The sequence below is a fragment of the Harpia harpyja genome, chromosome 2, assembly GCF_026419915.1.
Source record: "Harpia harpyja isolate bHarHar1 chromosome 2, bHarHar1 primary haplotype, whole genome shotgun sequence".
In the NCBI taxonomy this organism is placed as follows: Eukaryota; Metazoa; Chordata; class Aves; order Accipitriformes; family Accipitridae; genus Harpia; species Harpia harpyja.
In genome coordinates this window covers 79,943,313-79,967,491 of record NC_068941.1, presented here as the reverse complement: position 1 = coordinate 79,967,491, position 24,179 = coordinate 79,943,313, and the positions used below count along the sequence as shown (strand labels likewise).

At 37.0% G+C, this 24,179-nt stretch overlaps 1 protein-coding gene across 2 annotated transcripts in view; it reads left to right on the top strand.

Moving 5' to 3' along the window:
• The window catches only part of HTT (huntingtin), an 87,239-nt gene extending 63,492 nt beyond the window's left edge, over window positions 1-23,747 (top strand). For both annotated transcript variants that reach the window (XM_052780603.1, XM_052780602.1), the window contains 20 exons: window positions 540-753; window positions 951-1,096; window positions 1,584-1,761; window positions 2,051-2,146; window positions 3,004-3,191; window positions 4,449-4,575; window positions 5,757-5,857; window positions 7,351-7,505; window positions 7,883-8,022; window positions 8,190-8,272; window positions 9,773-9,903; window positions 10,085-10,214; window positions 10,982-11,137; window positions 13,783-13,973; window positions 14,533-14,647; window positions 14,875-15,088; window positions 15,230-15,335; window positions 16,692-16,854; window positions 17,553-17,713; window positions 18,687-23,747. In XM_052780603.1, coding sequence (XP_052636563.1) covers window positions 540-753; window positions 951-1,096; window positions 1,584-1,761; window positions 2,051-2,146; window positions 3,004-3,191; window positions 4,449-4,575; window positions 5,757-5,857; window positions 7,351-7,505; window positions 7,883-8,022; window positions 8,190-8,272; window positions 9,773-9,903; window positions 10,085-10,214; window positions 10,982-11,137; window positions 13,783-13,973; window positions 14,533-14,647; window positions 14,875-15,088; window positions 15,230-15,335; window positions 16,692-16,854; window positions 17,553-17,713; window positions 18,687-18,900 — 3,009 coding nt within the window. In that variant the 3' untranslated portion in view covers window positions 18,901-23,747. The remainder of the gene's footprint in view (window positions 1-539; window positions 754-950; window positions 1,097-1,583; window positions 1,762-2,050; window positions 2,147-3,003; window positions 3,192-4,448; window positions 4,576-5,756; window positions 5,858-7,350; window positions 7,506-7,882; window positions 8,023-8,189; window positions 8,273-9,772; window positions 9,904-10,084; window positions 10,215-10,981; window positions 11,138-13,782; window positions 13,974-14,532; window positions 14,648-14,874; window positions 15,089-15,229; window positions 15,336-16,691; window positions 16,855-17,552; window positions 17,714-18,686) is intronic.
• The last annotated feature ends 432 nt before the right edge of the window (window positions 23,748-24,179 follow it).

The window sequence follows — 24,179 nt, the reverse complement described above, 5'->3', positions numbered from 1 at the left end:
TTCTGTAACCTTTTAAATATCTGTGCTAGGTGACTTGCAATATGCCACTAACAGGCCACAGACAGTAAATCTGGTACAAGGACAACTTGTATCTATTACTTTTTCTCAGAACGTATTTTGTTCAAATTCTCTACATTACATTTGCTGCTGGTATGCAGAAATAATAGTGGGAAACTTTTTAAAAAGATTGTTTGACTTATTTGTTTGAAAACATATTGCTTGAAGATTCCTTATATATAGGTCATTGTTAAGCTTTATTCATATATTGTTCTGAAAATTTCGAATAAGCTTACTGATTTTTCTTTCCAGTACAGTAATGTCTGAAATTTAAATGTGTCATGGTTTAACAGATCATGGAATGGATACGGGCTTAATTATGGTATTGTTACACCACAATAGAGCAGAGGTCATAATAATAAGTTAGTTAATTAATAAACTGTTAATTTACCACCATATTAGTATTCCAGAATAGTACCATCAGATACTGAGCTTCTCTTTAAGAGCAATTCCTTTACTTATTATTCACTATTTGATTTCAGGAATTCAACCTAAGCTTGTTAGCACCTTGTTTAAGCCTTGGCATGAATGAAATATCAAGAGACCAGAAGAGTAGCTTCTTTGAAACAGCTCGGAGGGTAACTCTGGATCATGTGTCTACCACTGTACAAAACCTTCCTGCCATCCACCAGATTTTTCAACCACTGTTGCCAACTGAGCCATCAGCCTACTGGAAAAAACTAAGCGATATCTTTGGTAATAGAAATAATCGTCTTTTTAAGTTTATTCTTTCCTCTGCAAAGGTACTTTACAGATATCTTGTGAATACATGAACTTACTGCTTTAAACAATCAAGATACCTGGCATAGAAGTGCTTATGAAATAATTCTGAAAAGCATTTATTGAGGGGAAAAAATTTGAACTGCTAGATTTCATCCAGTCTTATTTTATAGGAGATGAGATGATGTATCAGTCTATGATGACTCTTTGTCGTGCACTGGCTCAGTATTTGTTGTTGCTCTCAAAACTACCAGCTGGTCTCCGTGTTCCTCCTGACAAAGAGGATGATATCCTGAAATTCGTAGTTATGTCAGTAGAGGTAAGAAACTACAGCATAATTAAAGATGTGATGAAATGTTGGGAGAGGGATCAACTTTGATTTAAACTGATCACCATTGAGTAGCTTTTGATCTGGGCAATTTTCTTGTCTTAACTGTAGAAATTTCTTCAGTGGTTATTTTATTTGACCTGTGTTAGTAAATCAGGTGGGCTTATGGGACAAGGGCAGCTTTTTACAAGAAGAGGTTGGCTGAATGATGGAATCATCTTGGCATTTCAGAGAATGGACCTGCATTGATCTTTGGGACACTGAATAAACAGTATATAATGCTCATAATTTTCTTGTACTTAAAATAAGTTCTGTTCTCTCAGGAAAAAAATTCAACACAACTTGCTAATAAAACTTTACATGTTGCTGAATAAAAAAAACAAACCCAAAGAACCAAAACAAAACCCACCTTTGGCTGGTTATAAGTTCTTCTGTTGCAAGAGTTTGCTATTAATGGGAAACTTTTATTTTTGCACAGGCACTATCATGGCATTTAATGCATGACCAGATTCCATTAAGTGTAGATCTTCAAGCTGCTCTGGATTGTTGCTGTCTGACATTACAGCAGCCTAGTCTCTGGAATTTGCTGGCTTCTGCAGCTAATGTGACACATGCTTGCTCCTTAATTAATTGCATTAGATTTATCATAGAAGCAGGTGAGTCCAATTTGAACATCTATGAGAAAATTTTCTTAATAGATTGTCAGTCATCACTGATCAAATGCTAGGTGTCTGGAATATTTCCTCTGAGTCCTTTTTAATTATTTCTTTGATGATAAATTTATTTTTACTACTTTAATTTCTCATTTAAGATTTTGTGTTTACTTTTGAACTTGGCAGATGCCTTGGAGATGTTAAATATTTGACCACTATGTGGTTTTGCGGAGAAAAATGGAATATGAGATATGTAATGGCTGTATCTTTTAAATATTTTTGTGTAATTCAGTTGCTGTTGAACCTGGTAATCAACTTCTTAGTCCTGAAAGAAAGAAGAATACTTCAAAAGCCTTGAGTGAGGTTGAAGTTGATTCAAACACACAGAGTAAGTAAACGGTGAATTCCACTTTTGCCTTATACTTTCACTGAAGAAATATTTGTAGGTACCCTTTCCATTACTATTTTTTTTTTATCAATGAGAGTTCCTCTGAGACCTTATTTGTATTTGAATGTTTATTAAATATAGGTTGACATTTTTGACAGGTATAGTTGGGTTTTTTTTCTTGTAAGTTAAACATTAATGCAGATTTTTCTTTTGGGGTATTCTGTTAGCTCTGCAGCATGCTGCAGACTGAGCTTTTTAGTGTTGTGGGATTTTTAAATTTCATGTGGGAGAGGTAGAATTGTTTATATTTCTTCTGAAGAGTGGCAGATACATTATCTGCCCTTCTACAGTATAGGAGCACTACGTTGAAGTGAAAGTCAAGTGTAGTCCTTGAGCGTGGACAGCATTGTCTTCCATAGTCAGCTGTGCTCGTACAGTAAGATACCACTTCCATCTACAGAAATTACCTTCTTGTCAGATTTAGCGTAGAGCCAGCTATGAGACTGTTTTCTCATGAAACAGATTAATTGGGTCACTTTAAATTCTCACAAATGCTCTATTCAGTGTGGCCTGTTCTTGCTGGGGTTAGCAAGTGAGCTGCTCTGCTGACAGGTACTGGTAATCTCCAGCACCGAGACTGGCAAACAATGCAAGCCATTGCAGGGAGGGTGGTAGTAGTAATCTTCAACTAGCTGAAATGTTGTAGAATTTTTCTTTGTATATATCCTTATTGTGGTTTTGTCCTTTTTAGTCAACATACTCTTTCATTAAGCAGTTTTTGGTTTTCTGTATCTTTTTAAATCATGTGTCTTTTGAATAGACTTCATAAAACTGAATTTCTTTTTCTCCCAACAAAGAAACTAAACACATTACTGCAGCTTGTGAAATGGTGGCTGAGATGGTGGAATGCTTACAGACTGTCTTGGCACTGGGGCACAAAAGAAACAGCAGTATCCCGGCATTTCTTACTCCTGTCCTCAAGAACATCATCATCAGTTTAGCAAGGCTGCCTCTAGTGAACAGTTACACAAGAGTACCTCCCTTGGTATGTTCATTATGCTTTGTTTTCAGGACTTTAAAAGCTATTGAACAACTTTTTGAAAACCAATATGGTGCTGCATCTTAAGTTATATGTCAGTAGGACTGCAACCTTTAGCTAGTTTGGTCAGTTAGTTTGTCTTTTTAAATACCGAGTAGCAAAACATTGTAAAGATATAAAATAAGAGTTCACTTTGGAATCAGAGATTTGATTAGAAAGGAGTGTAGTTGCTCCTTACATTCATATGTGAAGGAATGTCCAGGTTGTAGTTTAAGAAAGGAAAAGCAAGCAGTGACTTGAGTGCTTTGTTAGGGCTAATATCTCCTCCTCCTCAGTGGGATAGCTTAACCTGGAAAGAGTGCAGAATCTACACTGCTACTTTCTCTATGACACCTGAATTGATAAATTCAGTTTTTGTCATGCTAAGCACCACAACGATACAATGGTGCTGACGTGTCTGAATTAGTGTCTGAACTAACTCAGGTATTTGTGTGTGGTACCATACTAGGGTATGCCATGCAGATACTTTTGGATTAGGTATTATCATTCTTTCCTAACTCATCCTGGATCTTTTAGACAAGGTATTTCAACCTTTTCTTTTTGGCCGATGTAACATGGATTTAAGAACACCTCATTGTTACCTCCATGTATTGTTAGTACTATGAAATGGCTTTGTTTTGCAAACTTCAAAACCATTATTGGAAACATTTCCAGATGCTTATTAGGTAGAGCAAAAGGGAGTTTCCTGATATGTGCAAGGCCATTTCTGTGGCCTTTCTCTGTTTCTCAGCACTCTGGTTTTGAGGGGATGTCAAAAGATACTAATTTTTTTGATTGAGACTTTGTTGCCCACTCTCGGATGTATCTTCGTGCTTTTTCAGGCATCAATAGTATGTGAACTATTTTCCCTGAATTACTTTTCAGCATCATTTCTGCACAATCTAGGAGTCACCTGGCACTTAAATACTAAACAGAAAAAAATGACAGGAACTTACTTGCTTTCGTATCCAAACATGGACAGTGGGACTGAGTAATTAATTCATAATGGGAAATATGCAAAAAAACCCCCCAAACTAGAAATACAATGTAAAATGTGTATTAGCTGTGTCAAATATGTATCTTTCTCTAAGTTTTTTTTGTATGTGGGAGAATCACTTTATTTACTGATGTCTCATTGCTTTTGAATGGTACATATATATTTATAGCTGTCATATTAATATTATTTCTGTTTTGGGTAAGTAGATTTCCTTTATGTTTCTTCAGGTCTGGAAATTAGGCTGGTCACCAAAGCCTGCAGGTGATTTCGGCACAATTTTTCCTGAAATCCCAGTAGAATTTCTTCAAGAAAAAGAAATCTTTAAGGAGTTCATCTATCGCATTAATACACTAGGTATGTACAAAATTAAAAACTAATACAGTTGGCTCTTATTAGGCATTTACCTGTGTTGTGAAGTTACTGAATAACTGAATCTGGTACTACTTGTTTACTTTTGTTGCTTATGTGGAAGAGAGATAGTATTTCAGAGTGGGTTAGTAACTGTGCTGCAATAATTCTTACATTTTGCTCAATGCAGAGAAAAAGTTATAAACTACAGAAATAAAGCCAAAAACTATTCCAACTCAGGGATGTGATTTCAGTGTGCTTTCATAGAATGGCCCCTTGTTTTCTGGAGCATACACTTGACAGTATGTTTGAGAATATTTTGCTTCCCCCCCTTTTTTTTTATTCATGCATAGTATATAAATGGAGTTTAGTGCCACACTTGCAATATTTTAAATGAGATGCTGTCACTTTAAAGCTTCTGGATATGTTAAGGTTTACTGAACAAGAGCAGTGAGGCTTAAGAGTTCAAGTCTTTGTCAACAGATGAGACTGTCAAGGGTAATGCATCAAATGTTCCATATGCTTATGGAAGTTTTTTGGTTTTTTTTCCCCCCTCTCTGATCTATGGGTTAATATTTGACTGACTCGTGGTGTAGCACCGATTTCTGTTTGATCACTCTAACGCCTAGAGATGACATTCTCATTTTTTATTCTTTAGATATCATTAGTATAAACTGCAAGGTGTTATTCAGGAATCCTTTGCAGTCTTTTATAGGTAAAAATCTGTTTGGAAAAACTTTTTGAGAAGTGCTTCAATTTTAATGGCCTATTTCTAGGCAATTCAGTCATTTTGCTTTTAGGGCATGAAGTTTTCTTGGATCGTTACGGGATTCTCCACAACTTACTTTCCCGTGAGAGTTGGCCAGTTTTCTGGATGATTTTCTGTGTTGTGAAAACCTGATAGATCTCAATACTTTGAAAGTTGGACAATCAAAGTATTTAAATGTATACAAGAAACAAACTGAACAGGACCATTTAAATAATAATGTGCACAACCCTTCTAAATGGCTCATCACTTCCTAAAATAGAACAGTTTAAATTTAAGCTGTAGTGATTACAACAAATGCCAAATCAAATAAGAAATGGTGTGAAACTAAATCTATGGAAACGATGTACCATTTCTTAATGCCTTTTCATGTTTAAGTTTGTGTTAAGACATAAATGGCTATCTCTGAGTGTTTCCATAGGATGGATCAGCCGTACTCAGTTTGAAGAGACTTGGGCTACTTTGCTTGGTGTGCTTGTAACTCAGCCTATTGTAATGGACCAAGAAGAGAACCAACAAGAAGTAATGTCATTCACTGATTTTTTTTAAAATTAAATTTTACTTAAACTAAGAAAAATGTTTCTATTAATAAACCTGTAAAGCACAAATAGTGGATCCTGGGTAGCAAAGGGGTTTGTTTTCCTTGCTTCCTAGGTGTCAGACTCCAGAATGGAGTAAGGCATCATCATACCTCTTCCATGGGTTAGCATTTTCTGTTAGACAGACTTGGACGCTTGTTTTGCAGCCTGCAGAATTTTTGACTTAACTCTTTTCTACATAATGGTCATGTTGGATCATACTTAAGGCGACCTAGCTATTGGTAGTTCCTTATCTGTCACATAGAGAGTGTTTATTTGTAAAACAGGAGTAATACTGCTCCTTTACTTTCCAAGGAAGACTAAGATGTTCAAAATTATAAACATTTTAAGCACTAGTATAAATATCAGTATGTTAATATTTTCTGAAATAAAAATACAAGATTCTTTTTTAAAAAAAAGAATTGAAAATTTGTTACCATCTTATGTTTTCTAAAAAAGTTCAGACTCTCTTCTGGTCTGATACTTCCAAGAAGGAATCAGAATGTATACTATGAAAGCAAAAAATGAAAAGCATCCTGCCACTTCAGAATCTACAAGTGTTTGTGCTGTTCTAATTTTAGTCTCTAAAAAACCTGATTTAGTCAAAGTACTGATGATAAACAGTTGTGAGCAAAAAAGTTAAAAGTACTGCAAAGATTCTTGCTACCATCAGCACAGGGAGAGTGAGTTACAACCAACAGCGGCAGAAGTTTATTTCAAGAGGTTTGTTTTTTTTTTAAACGGGAAAGAAACAGACTACTACAGTGATGATGATTTACAGGGGCAAAGTAGTTGATGCAATGTGTGTAGTTCCAATTACTTCTATTGGGGAAAAACGGCAGTGCCTCAAGTATGAATAATGGATTGAATCTAACCCAATATTTTAAGAAAGTTGTGTTACAGTTTTCTCACACTTTTACAGTGGTGCTAAATATTGAATATGTAGCATCTTGGTTTAGAAGAAACATTGGATGCATCTGGATAATGATCCCCAGAAAAATGCTGCTGAAAATTCATTTTGAGGTTGAGTTTTGCTCCTAAACAGGGAGTTACTAGAAACAGTTAACATGGATCTTTCTCTGAAGAGTTTCCAACTCAGATTTGGTCTTATTTGATGCTTTGTTTTAACAGGTAACTAACAGGTAGATACAGAAAAAAGAAACTAAACACTTAATATGTCCATTCTGGAACTTTCAGAGGTTGTAATGCTGTTCAGATAAGAGAGGATGCATGCAGAATGGCTGATGAGACAGAAGGATGTGTTGCTGCTACAGCCACAGTGCTCTGTTTGTATTGTTTGTGTCAGCTAGATATCTGGATGGGAAGAAGTCTAGATGTCAGGCTTACTAATGATAACTTAGTGGAAGGTGACAAACTGATTGATTTTCAGAATATTTTTTTTTTTACAATTCAAATTACAGTAAGTTCATTTTACAGGAGGATACAGAGAGGACACAAATTAACGTTCTTGCAGTACAAGCCATAACTTCCTTGGTGCTGAGTGCAATGACAATACCTGTTGCAGGCAATCCAGCAGTTAGCTGTTTGGAACAGCAGCCCCGCAACAAAGCTTTAAAAGCTCTGGACACAAGGTATTTTTTTACTTGTTTTAAAATGCCTAAAAGTTATACTTGTGATTAAAAAATAATTACAATTGCTTAATCTAGCTGTAGCAAAAATATGTATAGACTGTATTTTCTAAGCAAGAGTGTATACAGATGGATCTGTTTACATAGAAGTTATGTGGACTTAGCATCATGAACCTGCTGAGTTAAAAGACAGTACCTGAAAAAGACAATGTCTTATTAAAATCTAGTAAACAGTGTGCAGAATGTATTTGTCAACATTTCTCAGTTTTAGCATCCCTGATAATGAAAATAAGCATAGACACATAACATTGTAAACTAGTCAGACTTGCACAAAAAAGTTAAAGGGAAAATGTACTTAAATTGATTTCTCTTGCTTTCAGGTTTGGGAGGAAGCTAAGTGTTATCAGGGGAATTGTTGAACAGGAAATCCAAGCAATGGTATCTAAGAGAGATAATATTGCTACTCATCACTTATACCAAGCTTGGGACCCTGTTCCATCACTTTCTCCTGCTACTACAGGTAAAGTGCCTGGGGGGGGAAGGGGAGAGTGAATTTCTTTTAAATATAAAAAAGTAGAAAAGATATTCTTACAAATTTATTTGAAATCCAGTTTGCAGGAAATGAGGCCATTTTCACATCTACTTTGTCATGCATGTTTTAAAAATTTGTTTTCTGTTTTGTTATAGGTGCTCTTATCAGCCATGAAAAACTCTTACTGCAGATCAATACTGAACGAGAAATAGGAGATATGGATTATAAACTGGGACAGGTTTGTTAAAACCTTAACTTTGAACTTGACTTTTGTTACATTTCTTCTAGTTTGTGAAAATTCAGTTGAGACATTGCTTAACATCAAACGTAAACTAAAAGCTCTGAGTGATGCAGGGTAGATCATAACTGGGTGACTCCTCTCAGCCAGCTGACCCCATGTCTCGTGGAATTTTTGGTTTTGTGAGGTCTACCCATGAGCCAGCTATTGAGTTGTACTTTTCAGCCTTGTGTGTTAAAGAGCTCTTGTAGCGTTAGCTTCCACTTTAACTTTTGGATTTTAATTTGCTATTGCATGCTCGCGGTAGTCCTTAGGAAACGAAAAATCACTGGACATAAAATAAGCAATGTTGTTTTAATTTTAAATAAACCAGCGCAGGGACATAAATTTCACTGGAAAATTAGCACTACATACAGTGAATAAAAAAATAGTCCTTATCCAGTTATTTATCTCCTTAAAAAAATTAGTCATTATGTAAAGTTACATATAAGTTTTAAATGTAGTACTTGTTTCACTATTTGAATGGGATGTAGTAGTGAAAAAAACTTAAATACTGAACTCAGATGACATTATTTTTCTTGAGGAATCTTTTGTGTAGGGAAGACTAAATGATCATTTGTCTGTCTCTAGGCATCCGTATGTTCTCTTGAGATCCTAATATTCAGTATTTGCAGGTCTACAGACACTATGTGTTATTTACAAAAACTGTTAACTCTATAACAATACTAGGCATTAGACAATTTATTAGAAAAATAAATAAATGTGTGTATATTTTTGCTTAACATGAAAAAGAATTCTATGTAAGGATGAATTTTTGTCTAAGAAAGAAGTCTTGAAACACAGGAAGTGCCGATTCTGTTTTGGCATCTTCAGACAGATCATTTATGAAATGCCATCAGCAGGTCTGATTGTTCTGAAACTTTAATTTTATAAGTAAAACTCAAAAAAGAACTAATACGTTTTCTTCTTTGTAGATAATTGTTTATCTAGCCTAAGTCAGAAGACTTGAAATCTTAGTCTTGTCTGGTTTCAGAAGAAAGGTTATATTGCAATCAGACATACTGAGTTATGGTTTGAGTAGAGTTAGGAATGTGTTTTCTATTGAACTGCAGTTGTTACAGTTCTTTCTGAATTATTTGCTTGCTTGATATGAATTGTAAATATTTATACTTTGCTTTAGATTTTAGATCTGGTATGTTGACTTTGAGATGATGCATGCACATTGTTAGTGCATGCTTACAGGTTAGCCAGATGCTGCTTTCAGCATCACCTATTTTGCTGTACTAAGGGCATGGTGCTACTGTTTTTGCTGTGCCATACAGCTTAAAGTGAGTTAAACTAAAGTCTTAAAAAAGGTTTTGAAAAAAAATGATAATTTTAAGTGATGTGCAGTTCATGTAAATGTTATTTCACGCTGTGTATTGGGATTCTAAGATTTTTCTAATCTGACTATGAGGGTGTTAAAAGTTGTGCTTCTTTTCTATTATTTTGTCTTGCAAGGTCTCTATACACTCCATATGGTTAGGAAATAATATCACTCCATTGAGAGAAGAAGAGTGGGGTGAGGATGAAGAAGATGAGAACGATGTACTTGCTCCTTCCTCACCACCAACCTCTCCTATTAATACCAGGTGTCTTATTTTTTTCTTGTCTCTCCTTTGACTTTATTAATAAGCTTTTACCTCTTCATGTCGAGTTCAATAAGCTGGGTTTATAAACTGGACGCTAGTAAATAACTGTATTATTTCAAATCAGGTATTTGAGCAGGGCTTAAGAATAGCCATTTTAACACTTACATATTGTGCCTTGCAGGAAGCACCGGGCTGGTGTGGATATACATTCTTGTTCTCAGTTCTTGCTTGAACTGTATAGTCAGTGGATACTGCCATCAAACCCTAGCAAGAGAACGCCAGTCATTTTGATTAGCGAAGTGGTGCGATCAGTAAGTCTAAACTATTATTCAGTCATAATTGAGTACATGTTACCAAATATTTAGAGCTAAGTGGCATTTGTAAAGCGTCTTTTAATATATGGGAAACACTGATTTTTCTTGGCAGTGCTATTATATGGGCAGTACAGAAATATAACTTGAACATCTATAACATCATACTGATTTAAACTATATAAGCAGCTGGATTGTGTATTCTGCTACTATATTACAAACACTTCATTGTTACTTAATGATAGTATTTTACTTGACTACTTGCTAAAAGTAGGTTTCAGGATTTTGCTTATCCTATCTCTTTGTAAGAATATGAAGATGGAACAACCATGTATTAGAGGATTAAATTGGCTATTGAAGTGTAGAAGCAAAACTAAAGAACACAGTTGTGCAATGTGTCTTGATAGCCTATCATAAAAGACTTAAAATGAAACCATCCTTCCAAGAGAGTACGTATTGTGTGTTTTGGGGTGTTTTAGTACATTGTAAATGGCAATGTTCGTTCATTTTCTAGAATTACTTACTATAGTGGATTCGGGTTTGTAAACCTTATGGAAAAAAAGACCATTTGGAGGTTAGTTGTTATCTGAGATGTACGGTGGAATTAATTCTGGATGACAATAGTTATTCCAGATACTTGAGTTAATGTTTACACATTTAATAGATCGATCCAGGAATCTCTTGCTGACAATTATAACAGAAGGGAGAGTCAATTTTTGGCTGTCTGCTAATGGGCTTTTTTATATTAAATTTTAATTTGTGTACAGCTTCTGGCAGTGTCAGACTTATTTACAGAAAGGAATCAGTTTGAGATGATGTATACAACATTGACAGAATTGCGAAAGGTGCATCCTTCAGAAGATGAGATTCTTGTACAGTATTTGATACCAGCCACTTGTAAAGCTGCAGCTGTTCTCGGAATGGTAAGAAATTCCTATGGAAGTTTATTGCAAATTCATGAGTGTCTAGGTTAACTCATCCTTAGCTTCTGCTGCAAAACCTGATGTACTTGGTAAGAGTAGCTTGTCTAAGAAAATCCTTTAACTGATCTGCATGGCTATAAAAAGTAATAGGATATGTGTTCTGGACTTTCAGAGGTTGCAAATACTACCTCCAGTTGCCCTGTATTCAAACAGAAAGGTGGTTTGGTTTAGGGCTGTTCTGAGGCTTGAGCTTAATTCAATGTGCTTTTTGGTTTATCTTACTCAGCTGAGTGTTACCGTTGCCCTGGACTCGCTTGTTACATTTCAGGCCAGAAATGAGGACTGTGGAACAGCTATTGCTAGATTTGTGTTACAGGTGAATGGCTGTAATCTCCTGAGAGGCTGGGACAGTGATTGTGATGAATACATAGCTTGATAGTCAGGTATCCCTTTTCTTTCCCTCACTCTTCCCTCCACTGCATCATTCTGCATGTAGGGAAAGAACATTATTAATTCAAGTTAAGTGAAATGTGTTGCTGTCTTTAAATCTGTAGACCAGAGAGCGGTAGTATTTTCCAATGGCCATTTCAGAGTGGGATTGTTTAGGAAAAAAATTACAAATTATTTTGGATGAAGATAGCCTTTCTAGAAGCTCTCTGTGAGAGTAATATAAAACTATATGGGTAATAGTGATAAGAAAAGTTTTGAAAGACTTTTGGGGTAGGGCTTCCAGTAGCCATTGTAGCAGCAACTGTGCAAGGGAAGACTGTGAAAGTGATGCCAAACATGCAGAAGCAGTTTTAGAGATCAGCTTATTCTGACTAGGCTGTAATTTCCCACTCAGTGAACTAATAACACTTTCTCACAAGCAAACTGCTGAATATAACAGGTTAGTGGGAGGGAAAAAAAAGTTGGTTGCATCAAGAGTTGCTTGTTGTCCTGTACTCAGTTATGTAGAAAAATACGCTTAAAAAGAGCAACTAGAGAGCACACACTGTAAAACTGGCTTGTATGTTAGATACTTCATGAATACAGAGGCAAGGTAAAACAAATAATTTCTACTAAATGCTTAAGAAGAAATGCTTGTAAGAAAAAGACTTTTCAAATCTAACACTTTAGAATAGATTTTGCATATTCCAAGAGTTGTTGTATTTTGATAATAGGGAGTGAAATATCCGATACCAGCTTGATGTTTGAAGGCTAAACATAGAACCATAGAATCATTTAGGTTGGAAAAGACCCTTAAGATCATTGAGTCCAACCATAAACCTAGCACTGCCAAGCCCACCACTAAACCATGTCCCTAAGCATCACATCTGCACATCTTTTAAATATCTCCAGGGATGGTGACTCAACCACTTCCCTGGGCAGCCTGTTCCAATGCCTGACAACCCTTTCAGTAAAGAATTTTTTCCTAATATCCAACCTAAACCCCCCTTGCTGCAACTTGAGGCCATTTCCTCTCGTCCTATCTCCAGGCACCTGACAGAAGAGACCAGCACCCACCTCACTGCAACCTCCTTTCAGGTAGTTGTAGAGAGCGATAAGGTCTCCCCTCAGCCTCCTTTTCTCCAGGCTAAACAACCCCAGCTCCCTCAGCCACTCCTCATAAGACTTGTGCTCCAGGCCCCTCACCAACTTGGTTGCCCTTCTCTGGACACGCTCCAGCACCTCAATGTCTTTCCTGTAGTGAGGGGCCCAAAACTGAACACAGTACTCGAGGTGCGGCCTCACCAGTGCCGAGTACAGGGGAACAACCACCTCCCTGTTCCTGCTGGCCACACTATTTCTGATACAGGCTAGGATGCCGTTGGCCTTCTTGGCCACCTGGGCACACTGCTGGCTCATATTCAGCCGGCTGTCGACCAGCACCCCCAGGTCTTTCTCTGCCGGGCAGCTTTCCAGCCACTCTTCCCCACGCCTGTAGTGCTGCATGGGGTTGTTGTGACCCAAGTGCAGGACCTGGCACTTGGCCTTGTTGAACCTCATACAGTTGGCCTCAGCCCATCGATCCAGCCTGTCCAGATCCCTCTCTGGAGACTTTCTGCCCTCAAGCAGAGCAACCCTCCCTCCCAACTTGGTGTCATCTGCAAACTTACTGAGGGTGCACTCGATCCCCTCGTCCAGATCATGGGAGTGGTGGAGAGAAAGATATGCGTAGGTCTGAGTGCCAGTGGTCTTGGAGAACAAATAAATGGAACGCTGTACTCTGAGTTGAGTGGATGGCAGAGTATTCTTTTGGATGCAGACTACAAGCATCTACCAGTCAGTTTCAGACAGAAGCATCCTTTGTGGTTAGCTGAAGGCCAGAAAATTCCAACCATACATGTCGTATATGTAGAGGATTCTTAATAGCATGTATTATTTACTGAACTAATGCTTATCTTGGTTTTTTTGGCTTTAAATCTTTAGATAACTTTTTACAGGTGAAACAAAGTAGCATCAGCTTACTAGTTAATCTGCAAGTCATGTCTTATCTGATTATATTAATCTTGTGACATTTGATTCAAAGTAGTTTTAATCCAGGCTCTGATTCATGCCATATTTTCTGCTCTTTAGTTTGTTCCAAGTATTTCCAAATGGCAGGAGTCACTGGTATTGAACCAGTGTTGACTTCTAATGAATACTCTTGTTGGATGTATTAGGATAAAGCAGTGGCTGAACCAGTAAGTCGACTGCTGGAATCAACCCTAAGAAGCACCCATATGCCAAGTCGGATTGGAGCTCTGCATGGAATTCTTTATATCCTTGAGTGTGACTTGCTTGATGAGACAGCAAAGCAACTCATTCCAATTATCAGCGAGTATCTGCTTTCGAATTTGAGAGGAGTAGCACAGTAAGCTCTTCCCTCCCTCCCCCCACCCCAAACTGTTGCATGCTTCTGTGTGAACAAAAGGGCTCTTTATGGTTTGCGGTTGTCAGTACATTTTAGAGCAGGCTGTTGTATCAAGCAGGTTTTGGCATTTTTATTGAAAATATCAGCCAATTTTAGATTTGATTTACAGAAGTGAAAGGATATTTGAGGGTGAGAAAACTTTGATAGCTCAGACTTTTGTCTCTTTGGTAAATTGTGTTCCCTAAACCTTATTTTTCTGTCAAAAGGCATACTCTTTGAAGAAGACTTGCAGGATCAGTAACGAAGCTTATTTCTCCTAAACAAGTCAGGCAATGATAGTTTGTAATTATACTGCTGAAAAATTTCTTGCATTGCACTGGATTTCCATGATAACCCGTGCTCTTATGGCATCTTGGTGATACTCTGTGTGATCTTAAAGATCACATAAATTTCATGTGAAAAAATACTTTGTGTTTCTAAGGATTGTTTATATTGTCTCTATTTGTGACCCAGACAACTTTGATGCAAAGTGACCACTAGTGTTTTTGCTTATTTACAGTTGTGTGAATATCCATAACCAACAGCACATCTTGGTAATGTGTGCAGCTGCTTTCTATTTGATCGAGAATTACCCACTTGATGTAGGGCCTGAATTCTCTGCAGGAATTATACAGGTATGTTGTGATGCCTCCAGTCAAAGGTGGTCATGTAACATGGGATCACCACATAGCTATCTTTAACACTTAACTTGATTATTCTGGTGTAGGTATGCTTTTGGGTTCAGTTTCATCAGGTTTTCTTAATACCTGATGCAGTTCCATACTAGCTGCAGTGGTATGGTGCTAGAAGATGACCTAAATACACCTCAGAACCAGGTAGCTGGCTTTTTTATTTATTTCAGATGTGTGGAGTCATGGTGTCTGGAAGTGATGAATCAACGCCATCCATTATTTATCATTGTGTCCTGAGAGGATTAGAGCGACTCCTCCTTTCAGAGCAACTTTCTAGGCTGGATAGTGAATCGCTAGTTAAACTGAGTGTTGACAGAGTGAATGTGCAGAGCCCCCACAGAGCAATGGCGGCACTTGGATTAATGCTGACTTGCATGTACACAGGTATTTACTTTTTTTATACCTTTGTACTGAGAGACTAGCTTACTAACAGGGCTAATTTTCTTCATTTATTTTTGTTATCAATGATAAAAAGGTTTTATTTTAGCAATCGCAGTAAACTTGTAACAAATTATTTTGGTTTAGGAAAGGAAAAAATCAGCCCCAGTCGTACCACAGATGCAAATCCTGCTGCTCCTGACAGCGAATCTGTGATCGTAGCAATGGAACGAGTATCAGTCCTTTTTGATAGGTAAGAGGATAAAATGCGTAATGGGGCACTGGGAGGGAAATTATTCTGTTTGGCACTGTGTGGTCACTGCTCTATTTGATAGTTCTAATATTAAATTAATGATGTTTCTCTGCTTACCATTGCTTAAAATTGATACTTCTAATATACACAGTAACACTGATGGAATTGCTGAAGGCAGCAGAAATGTACAGGAATGTAAATGGAAAACAGACATGTCCTAACTGATACTGTGTGTTGCACCAACCATAATACTTTATAAATGTATTTCCATCTCCCTTCAGGTCAAACTCTTAAGTGCTTTTCAGGATGTCTTCTGCATAATTGAGGATATAAATCCAGTTTACGGGAAATAATCTTTCAAACCACCCTAAGAGTTTAAAACTTTTTTCCCCTTCCCCCACCCAAGTGTTGCTCTTTCCAAGGCTGTTAAGTAATTGCAGTGGAAGGGTACACTAAAACTTCTGTATTCACATGGAATTCATTTAATGAAAACATTTCAAAATCCCTGTTTTGATCTTTCAGTCTAAAGCTGTCTTAAGTGAGCATAGCATGTTAGATTTTGCATACTAGTTTGTGGGATAATGGTTTACATTTTTTAAAGTGTTCAGTGGTTTTTCCATAAAACTGGATGAGGGTTTCGCTTTTGCACTCAGTGAGAACAGAACTAGAGTAGTGCTTGAGTGCATTTGAAAATATCACTCCTAAGGGTTAGCAAAACAAATGTGAATACTACAAGCAGAAAATAAGTTTTGCACGGAGTAATCACACGATGGTAACTTGATCTTGACCCATCAACAGATGCAGCCTTTATTAGAAAGATTTTCCAATTGGTGTTATTTAAGTAAAATTGTCTTTAAGTCAGAGTATCTTTTCCCCTCTTTACAGTGCAGCGCAACTTGCTTTTCCTGTTTGATATATTCGTCATCCTGGTCTTGAATAAAAAATGCAAAGATGTTATGAATGGACATGAGTGTTCTACTTATAAATGGTCTTTGATAACTAGGAGTAGTGATCTCCCTGTCCTTTTTGTTCTTGTTTAGTTTTTTTGGCATGCTATTATTAAATCTTGTCTCTGATGCAATTCCAGAGTTTCAAAAAAATGTTGACTATTTTAAAAAAAAAAAAAGGGGGGGGGGTGGGAGGGGACACAACACCTGTAACAACTTCTGATAGCTTTGATAGACCTCTGGGTAGACTGTTAGATTACATGAAGACTTAGATTCCTCAGTATTGAACACTTCTTTGCCTATCTAGAGGTGAAAGTAAAACATTCTTTCTATTGCCAGTTACATTGGAAAAGAACAAGATATTTACTGGAATTCAATGATAAAATATGTTCTTTTTTATTATTTTCAGGATCAGGAAGGGATTTCCTTTTGAAGCTAGAGTAGTGGCTCGGATCCTCCCACAGTTCCTTGATGATTTTTTCCCCCCACAAGACGTAATGAATAAAGTTATTGGAGAATTTTTATCCAATCAGCAGCCTTACCCACAATTCATGGCAACAGTAGTTTATAAGGTAGAGGTTTTTTTTTTTTCTTAAATGTTTCAGAAGATTTCTGAATAACTGACAGCTCAATCAGAGGGGCAAATATCAATTTTGTTAGATCTAACAAACCAGTTGCAGTGATTGAGCTGTACTGCTGTGACCTTTGTCTTCCGGGCAACATAGAGGGCTAGAATCACCATGTCGCCCAGAAGACAAAGCTCACAGGAGTATAGTTCAATCACTGATAATGGGAAAATAAACAGAAAATTAATAGTTGTGATCCTGGTGCTCAGACTCTTTAGATCTCAAGGAGCCAGCCCAGGTCATCTGTCTGTGTGAACTCTACAGTCAAGCCCCTGTGGACTCAGTTGGGCTTCTGGGTATTTTGCTCTTCAGCACCTACTTATTGGACTCATGCATCACTTGAGAGTGCATATGCACACCGCGTTTGATCTGTAAGAATATAGATGCCAGACAAGTCTTGCATTTCTGTATGCTTACTTCAGTTTGGCACAGATGTCACGAGTCCACTTGGATCCTGGCTGACACTTTTGCAGAATCTCTTTGTCTAGGCATTGTTCATTAATTCTTTAGACTCAGAGTTGTCTCCAGGAATCCAGTTTGTGAACCTCAGAGCTTTGTAGCTGGAGAGAACTTTACAAGAGAGACTAAACTCTTTCCCATGTCTATGTACCATGTCTTTATTTCTGTGTAAAATATTTTTGCAGGTATTCCAGACACTACATAGCACTGGACAGTCCTCAATGGTCCGTGACTGGGTGATGCTCTCTCTCTCTAATTTCACACAAAGAACACCTGTGGCAATGGCAATGTGGAGTCTTTCCTGTTTTTTTGTCAGTGCTTCCACCAGTCAATGGATTTCAGCAATGTATCCTAAAAAGACTGAATGTGTGCCATTTCTGGGTAAATATAGTGATTCTGTAAAGCACATTGATAGTCTTGAAGGATAAGAGTACAAGTTTAACACACAAGAAAAGGCAGATTCACTGCAGTTAATAGTGGCGTATACCACTTTGTGCTATTGGTGCCTCAGGTTTGAGGGGAAAAAAGAGAACTTCTAAACAGATCATGAGAATGAAGTTATCTAAAACTACTGTTTTAAGATCAGTTCCTTGTGACTATGCAAGATGATTGGGAAAGTACTTGCTTTGAAGGACTTCTTAAAAGCTTCACCAGATAGCTTTGCAGTGACCTTTTAAAAGCTTTCTTCTATATTCCTTCTGCAAGATAAAATATATTAAAAAAAATCCAACCAACAAACCACAAAACAACAAAATCTAATTAAAGAAATTATCCTTTACAAACTATTTTACAAGCGTCCCCCTGGAGGTGCACTGCAGTAATAGTGAGCTTTGGCGATGGAATGACATCAGCCAAATAAATTGGAACAGCCGAAAGACATAGGTGGTATCAGTGCTGGGTTTATTGAAAAACAAACAAACACCTCAAACGAACAATCAGAAAAATAACTGTTGCCTTTCATGACCAGGCAAAAAAAGTAGCCATATGTCATGTTTGAAACTTCCTAATGACTCTTAATCTCAGCAGTGCTCTTTGGCTATCAGCAGTTGCGACTGTGGTGCTGATTGCACTGTTTGCTCCAGTGGATAAAGAAAACTACTGCTAGATTAAAATTAATTTCTGGGGATAAGAAACTGCATGAAGTTAATGAAGAAATAGAATTTCTGTAGTAGCAGTTTAACTGCTGTGTGACAGTATTTTGCACCTTACCATTATTGGTGAGCTCAAAAATACATCATTTTATTGGAGAATAGTGTTTAAACTGTGTTACCAAAAGATGAGCAACTTCTGTCATATTATGACCTTAACTTATATTTCAGTCTTCCACATATTATCAGCAGAATGGGAAAATCAGAGCAAGTGGATGTTAACATCTTCTGTTTGGTGGCCATAGACTTCTACCGACATCAGATAGATGAAGAATTAGATCGGAGGGCCTTTCAGTCGGTGTTTGAGGTGGTAGCATCTCCAGGAACGCCATATCATCGCTTACTAACTTGTTTGCAAAATGTCCACAAGGTCACAGCATGTTGAACATTCTGATGTGTAATGGAACTGCATGACTAGTATTGGAATCTGATATGAATTACGGGGAATGCAAGATCAAGAAAGTATCTGGGGTTGCATTTGTGATAAATATGGACCTGTCAGTTTTACTTCCAGAATGCATGGACAAGTGCTCTGCAGCACTGGAAATCACCCGAAAAGTCTAGTGTGGTTCTTGTTGTTGTTGTTGACACCAGATACCTGTGAGTGGAAAAAAAATATGTCAGTGTTTTTCAAGTGGTGTTTGGGACTAACCTGAGACATGTTTAGTAACTATAAATACGAGCAAGTGCTACATGCAGGGTAACTGGTATTACTCTTCTTCCTAATGTTCAGCTGAAGCCACTGTGGTGCAGCTGGTAAGAAACTGACAGAAAGACTGTTATTGCAAGCTGCAGTCATTAGAAAACTTCGTAGTTTTATGTACCTGTATATACTGTTGTGTAGTACAGAATAGAAATTGTTTCCTTATGTCTCTCCCAAACAGGGATAAGAGAAAATGGCTTTCATGATTTACACTTCCAGCATGTAATTCCCCTCTCTGGACTTTCTGATATCGCGTGGTGTATGTGTTCGTAATATCGGAGATATAGTGCACATACATAACCACACATTTTTCTTTTTTCTTCTCAGGATTTAAAATTTGAGTACAGTATATCAGTAAAAGAAATTTTAACTTAAATATTTCTATATCATGTACAGTATGTAAAATTGTAAGATGTGTGGTGCATGAGCTGTGCTGTAATTTGAGATGAACAGAAGCCACGTTACTGAATGTCTTGACATCTGTATTGTCCTCTTTTTTTTTTCCTTGTGCTTGAATTCATGTTCCTTTTGGAAATCCATCTTAATGTACATCTTGTTTTGCATCTCACTTTTTCTTAAAGTGCTTTAAAACTGGAATACATTGATTAATTTGTCTTGAGAGACTGTACTAAGGAGGCATTCTTGTGATCCACTTTACTGTAGCTTCTTTAGAATTCCTTTTTTTTGAGACTTAATGGTAAAAGAGAGGACTAGTTACTCTGGATCAGCCTTTTGTATACTAAGAAACTGTTCTTATTTGCTGCACAGCATTAAGAGACAAAATGGTGCAAGCTCCCTAGTAGTCAATAACCATTTGACCTTTCCTAACTGAGACCATGGAGTCATCTGGATTCAAACCACTCTCATGTAAACAAATTTATGCTAGCAGTTAAGAATCTGAAGGCTGCTGTGGTCTACTTTGGGACTGGCTAAGGTGTTAGATTACACAACCTCTTTTATTACCTGTTGTATACATAATGCTTTAGACACAAACACAGTACAAGTATCTGTGAATTTCAGGACACTACACAGGGCCAGATTTAGCTTTTACTCACCACCCAGGGAACCCCATTGATTCCTAAGCATTACATGGGGAAATCTAGCACAGCATTTGTCTTCAGTTGTATTTGTTATAATTCTTTAATTACAGAGAAATGATACCTTGGTTCTCAGTCATGTCCTATATTTAACTTCTCTTCATTTTCTTATCACACCTTTTGGTGACACTTGGAAAAATGAGATAGTGTTGTCAGGAGGAGCATGTACTGTATGTATTTCTGTATATAATGTATATGTTGAAATTATACACATGTGACAACATTTAATGTATACAGATGTGTATATTTGTATTTATTAAACCCATATATTTAAACTAATTCCAATCTAGACCAAAAATTGTTGCTTCTGCCCATAAATTGATTACAAAGGAATTGTCCACTGATGTCACTTCCTTTTAGAAACTGATAGAGGAAACTGACAGTATGGGCAGTAGAAACAACTGTAGATGTTGCTGTATTTAGCTCTCTACAGATCTTCCTATCTAGAGCAATTATTTCTGCCCTTAGTTGGGTTACTCTTCGTTCTTGGGCCACAGCACTGTGGTGATTTTTAAAAGAAACTGAACAGGAGTTCAGAAAAAGATTTAATAAAATAGATACTGTTTGAAAGTTTTTGAGTTATATTGGAAATTATCTTAATTCTGATAGGAGACTAATTCAGGGCAGTGAGATATAATGCCCTGTGTTTTCAATAAGGGTAGTATAGATCACTCTTCCCTTTTGTAACCACCAATAATCGTTTTGTACTGTAAACTCACACACCAGTCAGTTTTGTATGATGTATAGTTTAAGTGAAGATATTTTTGTAAGCTATTTTCCAAAATTTAAAATAGATTTTAATATATTTTTTAAGCATCAGGTTAGTCATATTCTTACCATATAACAGTATACATTGTGTTACAAACTGTTAAATTCTTCATCATTTTAAGCTCCTCATGATTAACACAGAACAGCTGGTTACTTTACCTTGGGGTAACAGGAGCTAGACCCTTTATGAAACTTTCCAAACCAGTTTGGGACTTGCCATAGAATCTTTCCAAGCAGTGAAGGAATATATTGAATTAAGCAGTCAGCATGGCTGGATGAAAAACATCAGGTGTGGCAGACCCCCTTTCCTCAAATGTCCATTGCTGGCCTTCAAGCAAATATTTGCATTACCCATTTCAAGTCAAGCTTCAGAGCTGATGCAGTTGGTTCTAACCTCACACAGATTCACTGGTAGTAATAACTCCATCTGTTTTAACTTCTCTTGGAGATTTGTCGTAGTATACCTCCTGAAACGTGTCCTAAGTGTCTAAAGAAGGGTACCTCCTCTTAGGAAATCCTCAGTGACCTGAAGGGAATGTAACTTAAGGGTCTTCCTAGTGTGGAAACACACACCAGTAGTGCTTCAAATCTAATGTTTCACCTGCAGCACACTTTCCTGACTACTTCCTAGACATGCTTTCCCCACTCTCACTTATTTTGGAGTGAAATCATATTTAAAATCATTCCTGCCTGCTTCTAGTGACAAGAGCCAAGAGCTATGTGGTGGGGACAGTGACAGCAAAACAATGGCCACTAAGAAGTACCGATGTTGGATTTAAAGCAAAAAAATAAATCACTTGTCTCTTGAGGTTGACTTCAGGCAAAATTTTATTTCACAGAATGTTTTTAACTTGCTGTAGACAGAAAGCTAATTCTGAAGATTAGGCTGTTAGTTTTTCATTGAGAACAGGGTAGAAATGTGTTTGGGCTTAATACTTACGTTTGGTGTCCTGGCTAACCAAAGCAAACAGTTTCTTTCATGTGCTTTGCAGTGGAACTGGCTTCTTTACAACCTTACAAGATTAGAGGTATGGCATGATTGGGAGCATACTTAAGACAGATTAATGTTTAAAACTTCGTTTACAATTCAGTTGTCAAAGAACCCACTTTACTAAATCTATAATATGGCCCTCCTTTACGAACACTGTATGCTAGCCAATTTTTTTATAAATAGTGTTTGGGCCAGCTACCCATTGGCCCATTAAATAAAGCTCGATTGCATTTCATTTCAGTGTGCCCCCTCCCTTGCACCGAGTGCAAGGGTGAGGAGTTGGAAACTACAGCTCATTGTAAACCAGTTCATATTTGCAGGATTCAAAGCATTTTCAGTACTATTTATGCTCTTTTCCAGTTGAAATTGAATGTGAGTTTATTTAAATCTTCTCTAAAGTATATACTTAGATGTTATTTCTTGCCTAAAGCATCTAGTAAATGATTGTGTATTACTTTTGCTTTGGTAGGAATGCCTTCTCAGCACCAAGACATTGCTTGTTTCTTAACCACCAGCAGCATTCCTAAAGCACTGAGTAATGAATGAACAGATTTAGATCAAACGAAGTGGGGAACAAATGGAACCTTTTGGGTTAAAAGTAATTTGTTGATATTTAGTAGATTTGCCTTAAGAGCATTCTGTCTTGCCATTCTCCTTTTTAAATGGCTGTTAACTTTATATAGCAGATAAGGAGGTTGTGTCAAAAACACTGCAAGGACAGTTCTCCAAGAGCAGCAGACCTGATTTGTCTTAAGATTTTGTGGAGCTGTCACAGCTAAGCATTTACGCTTCCTAAATAAAAGAAATTTTAGGGTATAATGAGCAATAAATATAGCAATAAGCAGTTTAATTAAATTTGGTCATCCAGGATCTTACCTGGTGGTTGAAAGGGATGGGGTGGGAGAAAAAGGGGAACTGATTGAAGTACATTCATTTCATAAAGCAGAATTTTTCCATGCACAATCCCAACTAAACTTTCTACTAAAGGTAGAAATCAAGTAAGTGACAATGGTAGATGCTTTGCTCTTTTACTTTTAAAACAGTTTTGGTTATAAGGATAAAATTGATGAAAGTTGTAAGAGAGCAAAGTACTTCGGAAGTTTTTAACTAGTTTAATTGTTTTAAAGTGAAAGCAAGCTGCTGTAAGAACTAGAGTAAGCAATGTAGCAAAATTTTGGGAAAGTCCAATATGCTAATTTTACCTAATTTTGAGATTTCAGGTGAACTCTTTGTGCATGCTACCTTAAAGTATCCATTGAAAACCTTGAGAATCCCACAGTCGTACCCAGGAGAGCTTCTATTGTATGTCAAGTTTTAGCTGTATTCAAGTTAACTGGGTATAAATGCTGCAGAGCGTTTGTGAAGCATGTGCTGCTTTTTGTCATGTGCATTTTGTGTGATTTTTATCATTCCCATCAGTCTGTGTATGCATACCATCAAGTTGGATCAACCTGACGAAGGATAAGGTAACGCACCCTGTGGTGTGGTGTTGTCTTGTATAGTTTGAGGGCAATGATGAGAAAAAGCTCGGAGCCCCAACCCAAAAAGCAATTGTACTCAAAGGAAAAGGAAAGCATATAATTTTAGATGTATGTTTAAGTTTAAAAAAAAAAATGCTGAAAATACTGCACATTGAAACTAAAAGAGAAAATAAAATATAACTATTACTGTAAGTGATTTTTCTCTGGTTATTTAGAAAAAGATCTTGATGCATTCTTACTATAGTTTTTTCCCCAGTATCTCTTCTTTTCAGCAACTATCAAATATGGAGTATTTTAAAAATATGCAAGAATACTTGAACCCTCTGCAAATGTAGGTGCACTTTACAGTCACAGTGCTGTTTGCACTTAACAAAGAAGTATCACAGTTGAGCTTTTAATTGTATCTAATAGTCATGCTTGCTGAAACTTCTCCGGGATTCTAGATGAGATGAGAAAATGCAAAATTTAAGTGTACAGCTGTATTTGTGAATGAGAGTGTATTTATCTGCAGCAGTCCTGGGGGGGATAATGTTACACAGGAGAAGAAATGATTTAACTTGCCTAAGCTTGGTTTCCCAGCTGTTCAGCTTGCATCTTAAAAGAAGTTTCTGGGTGGTCTTACTG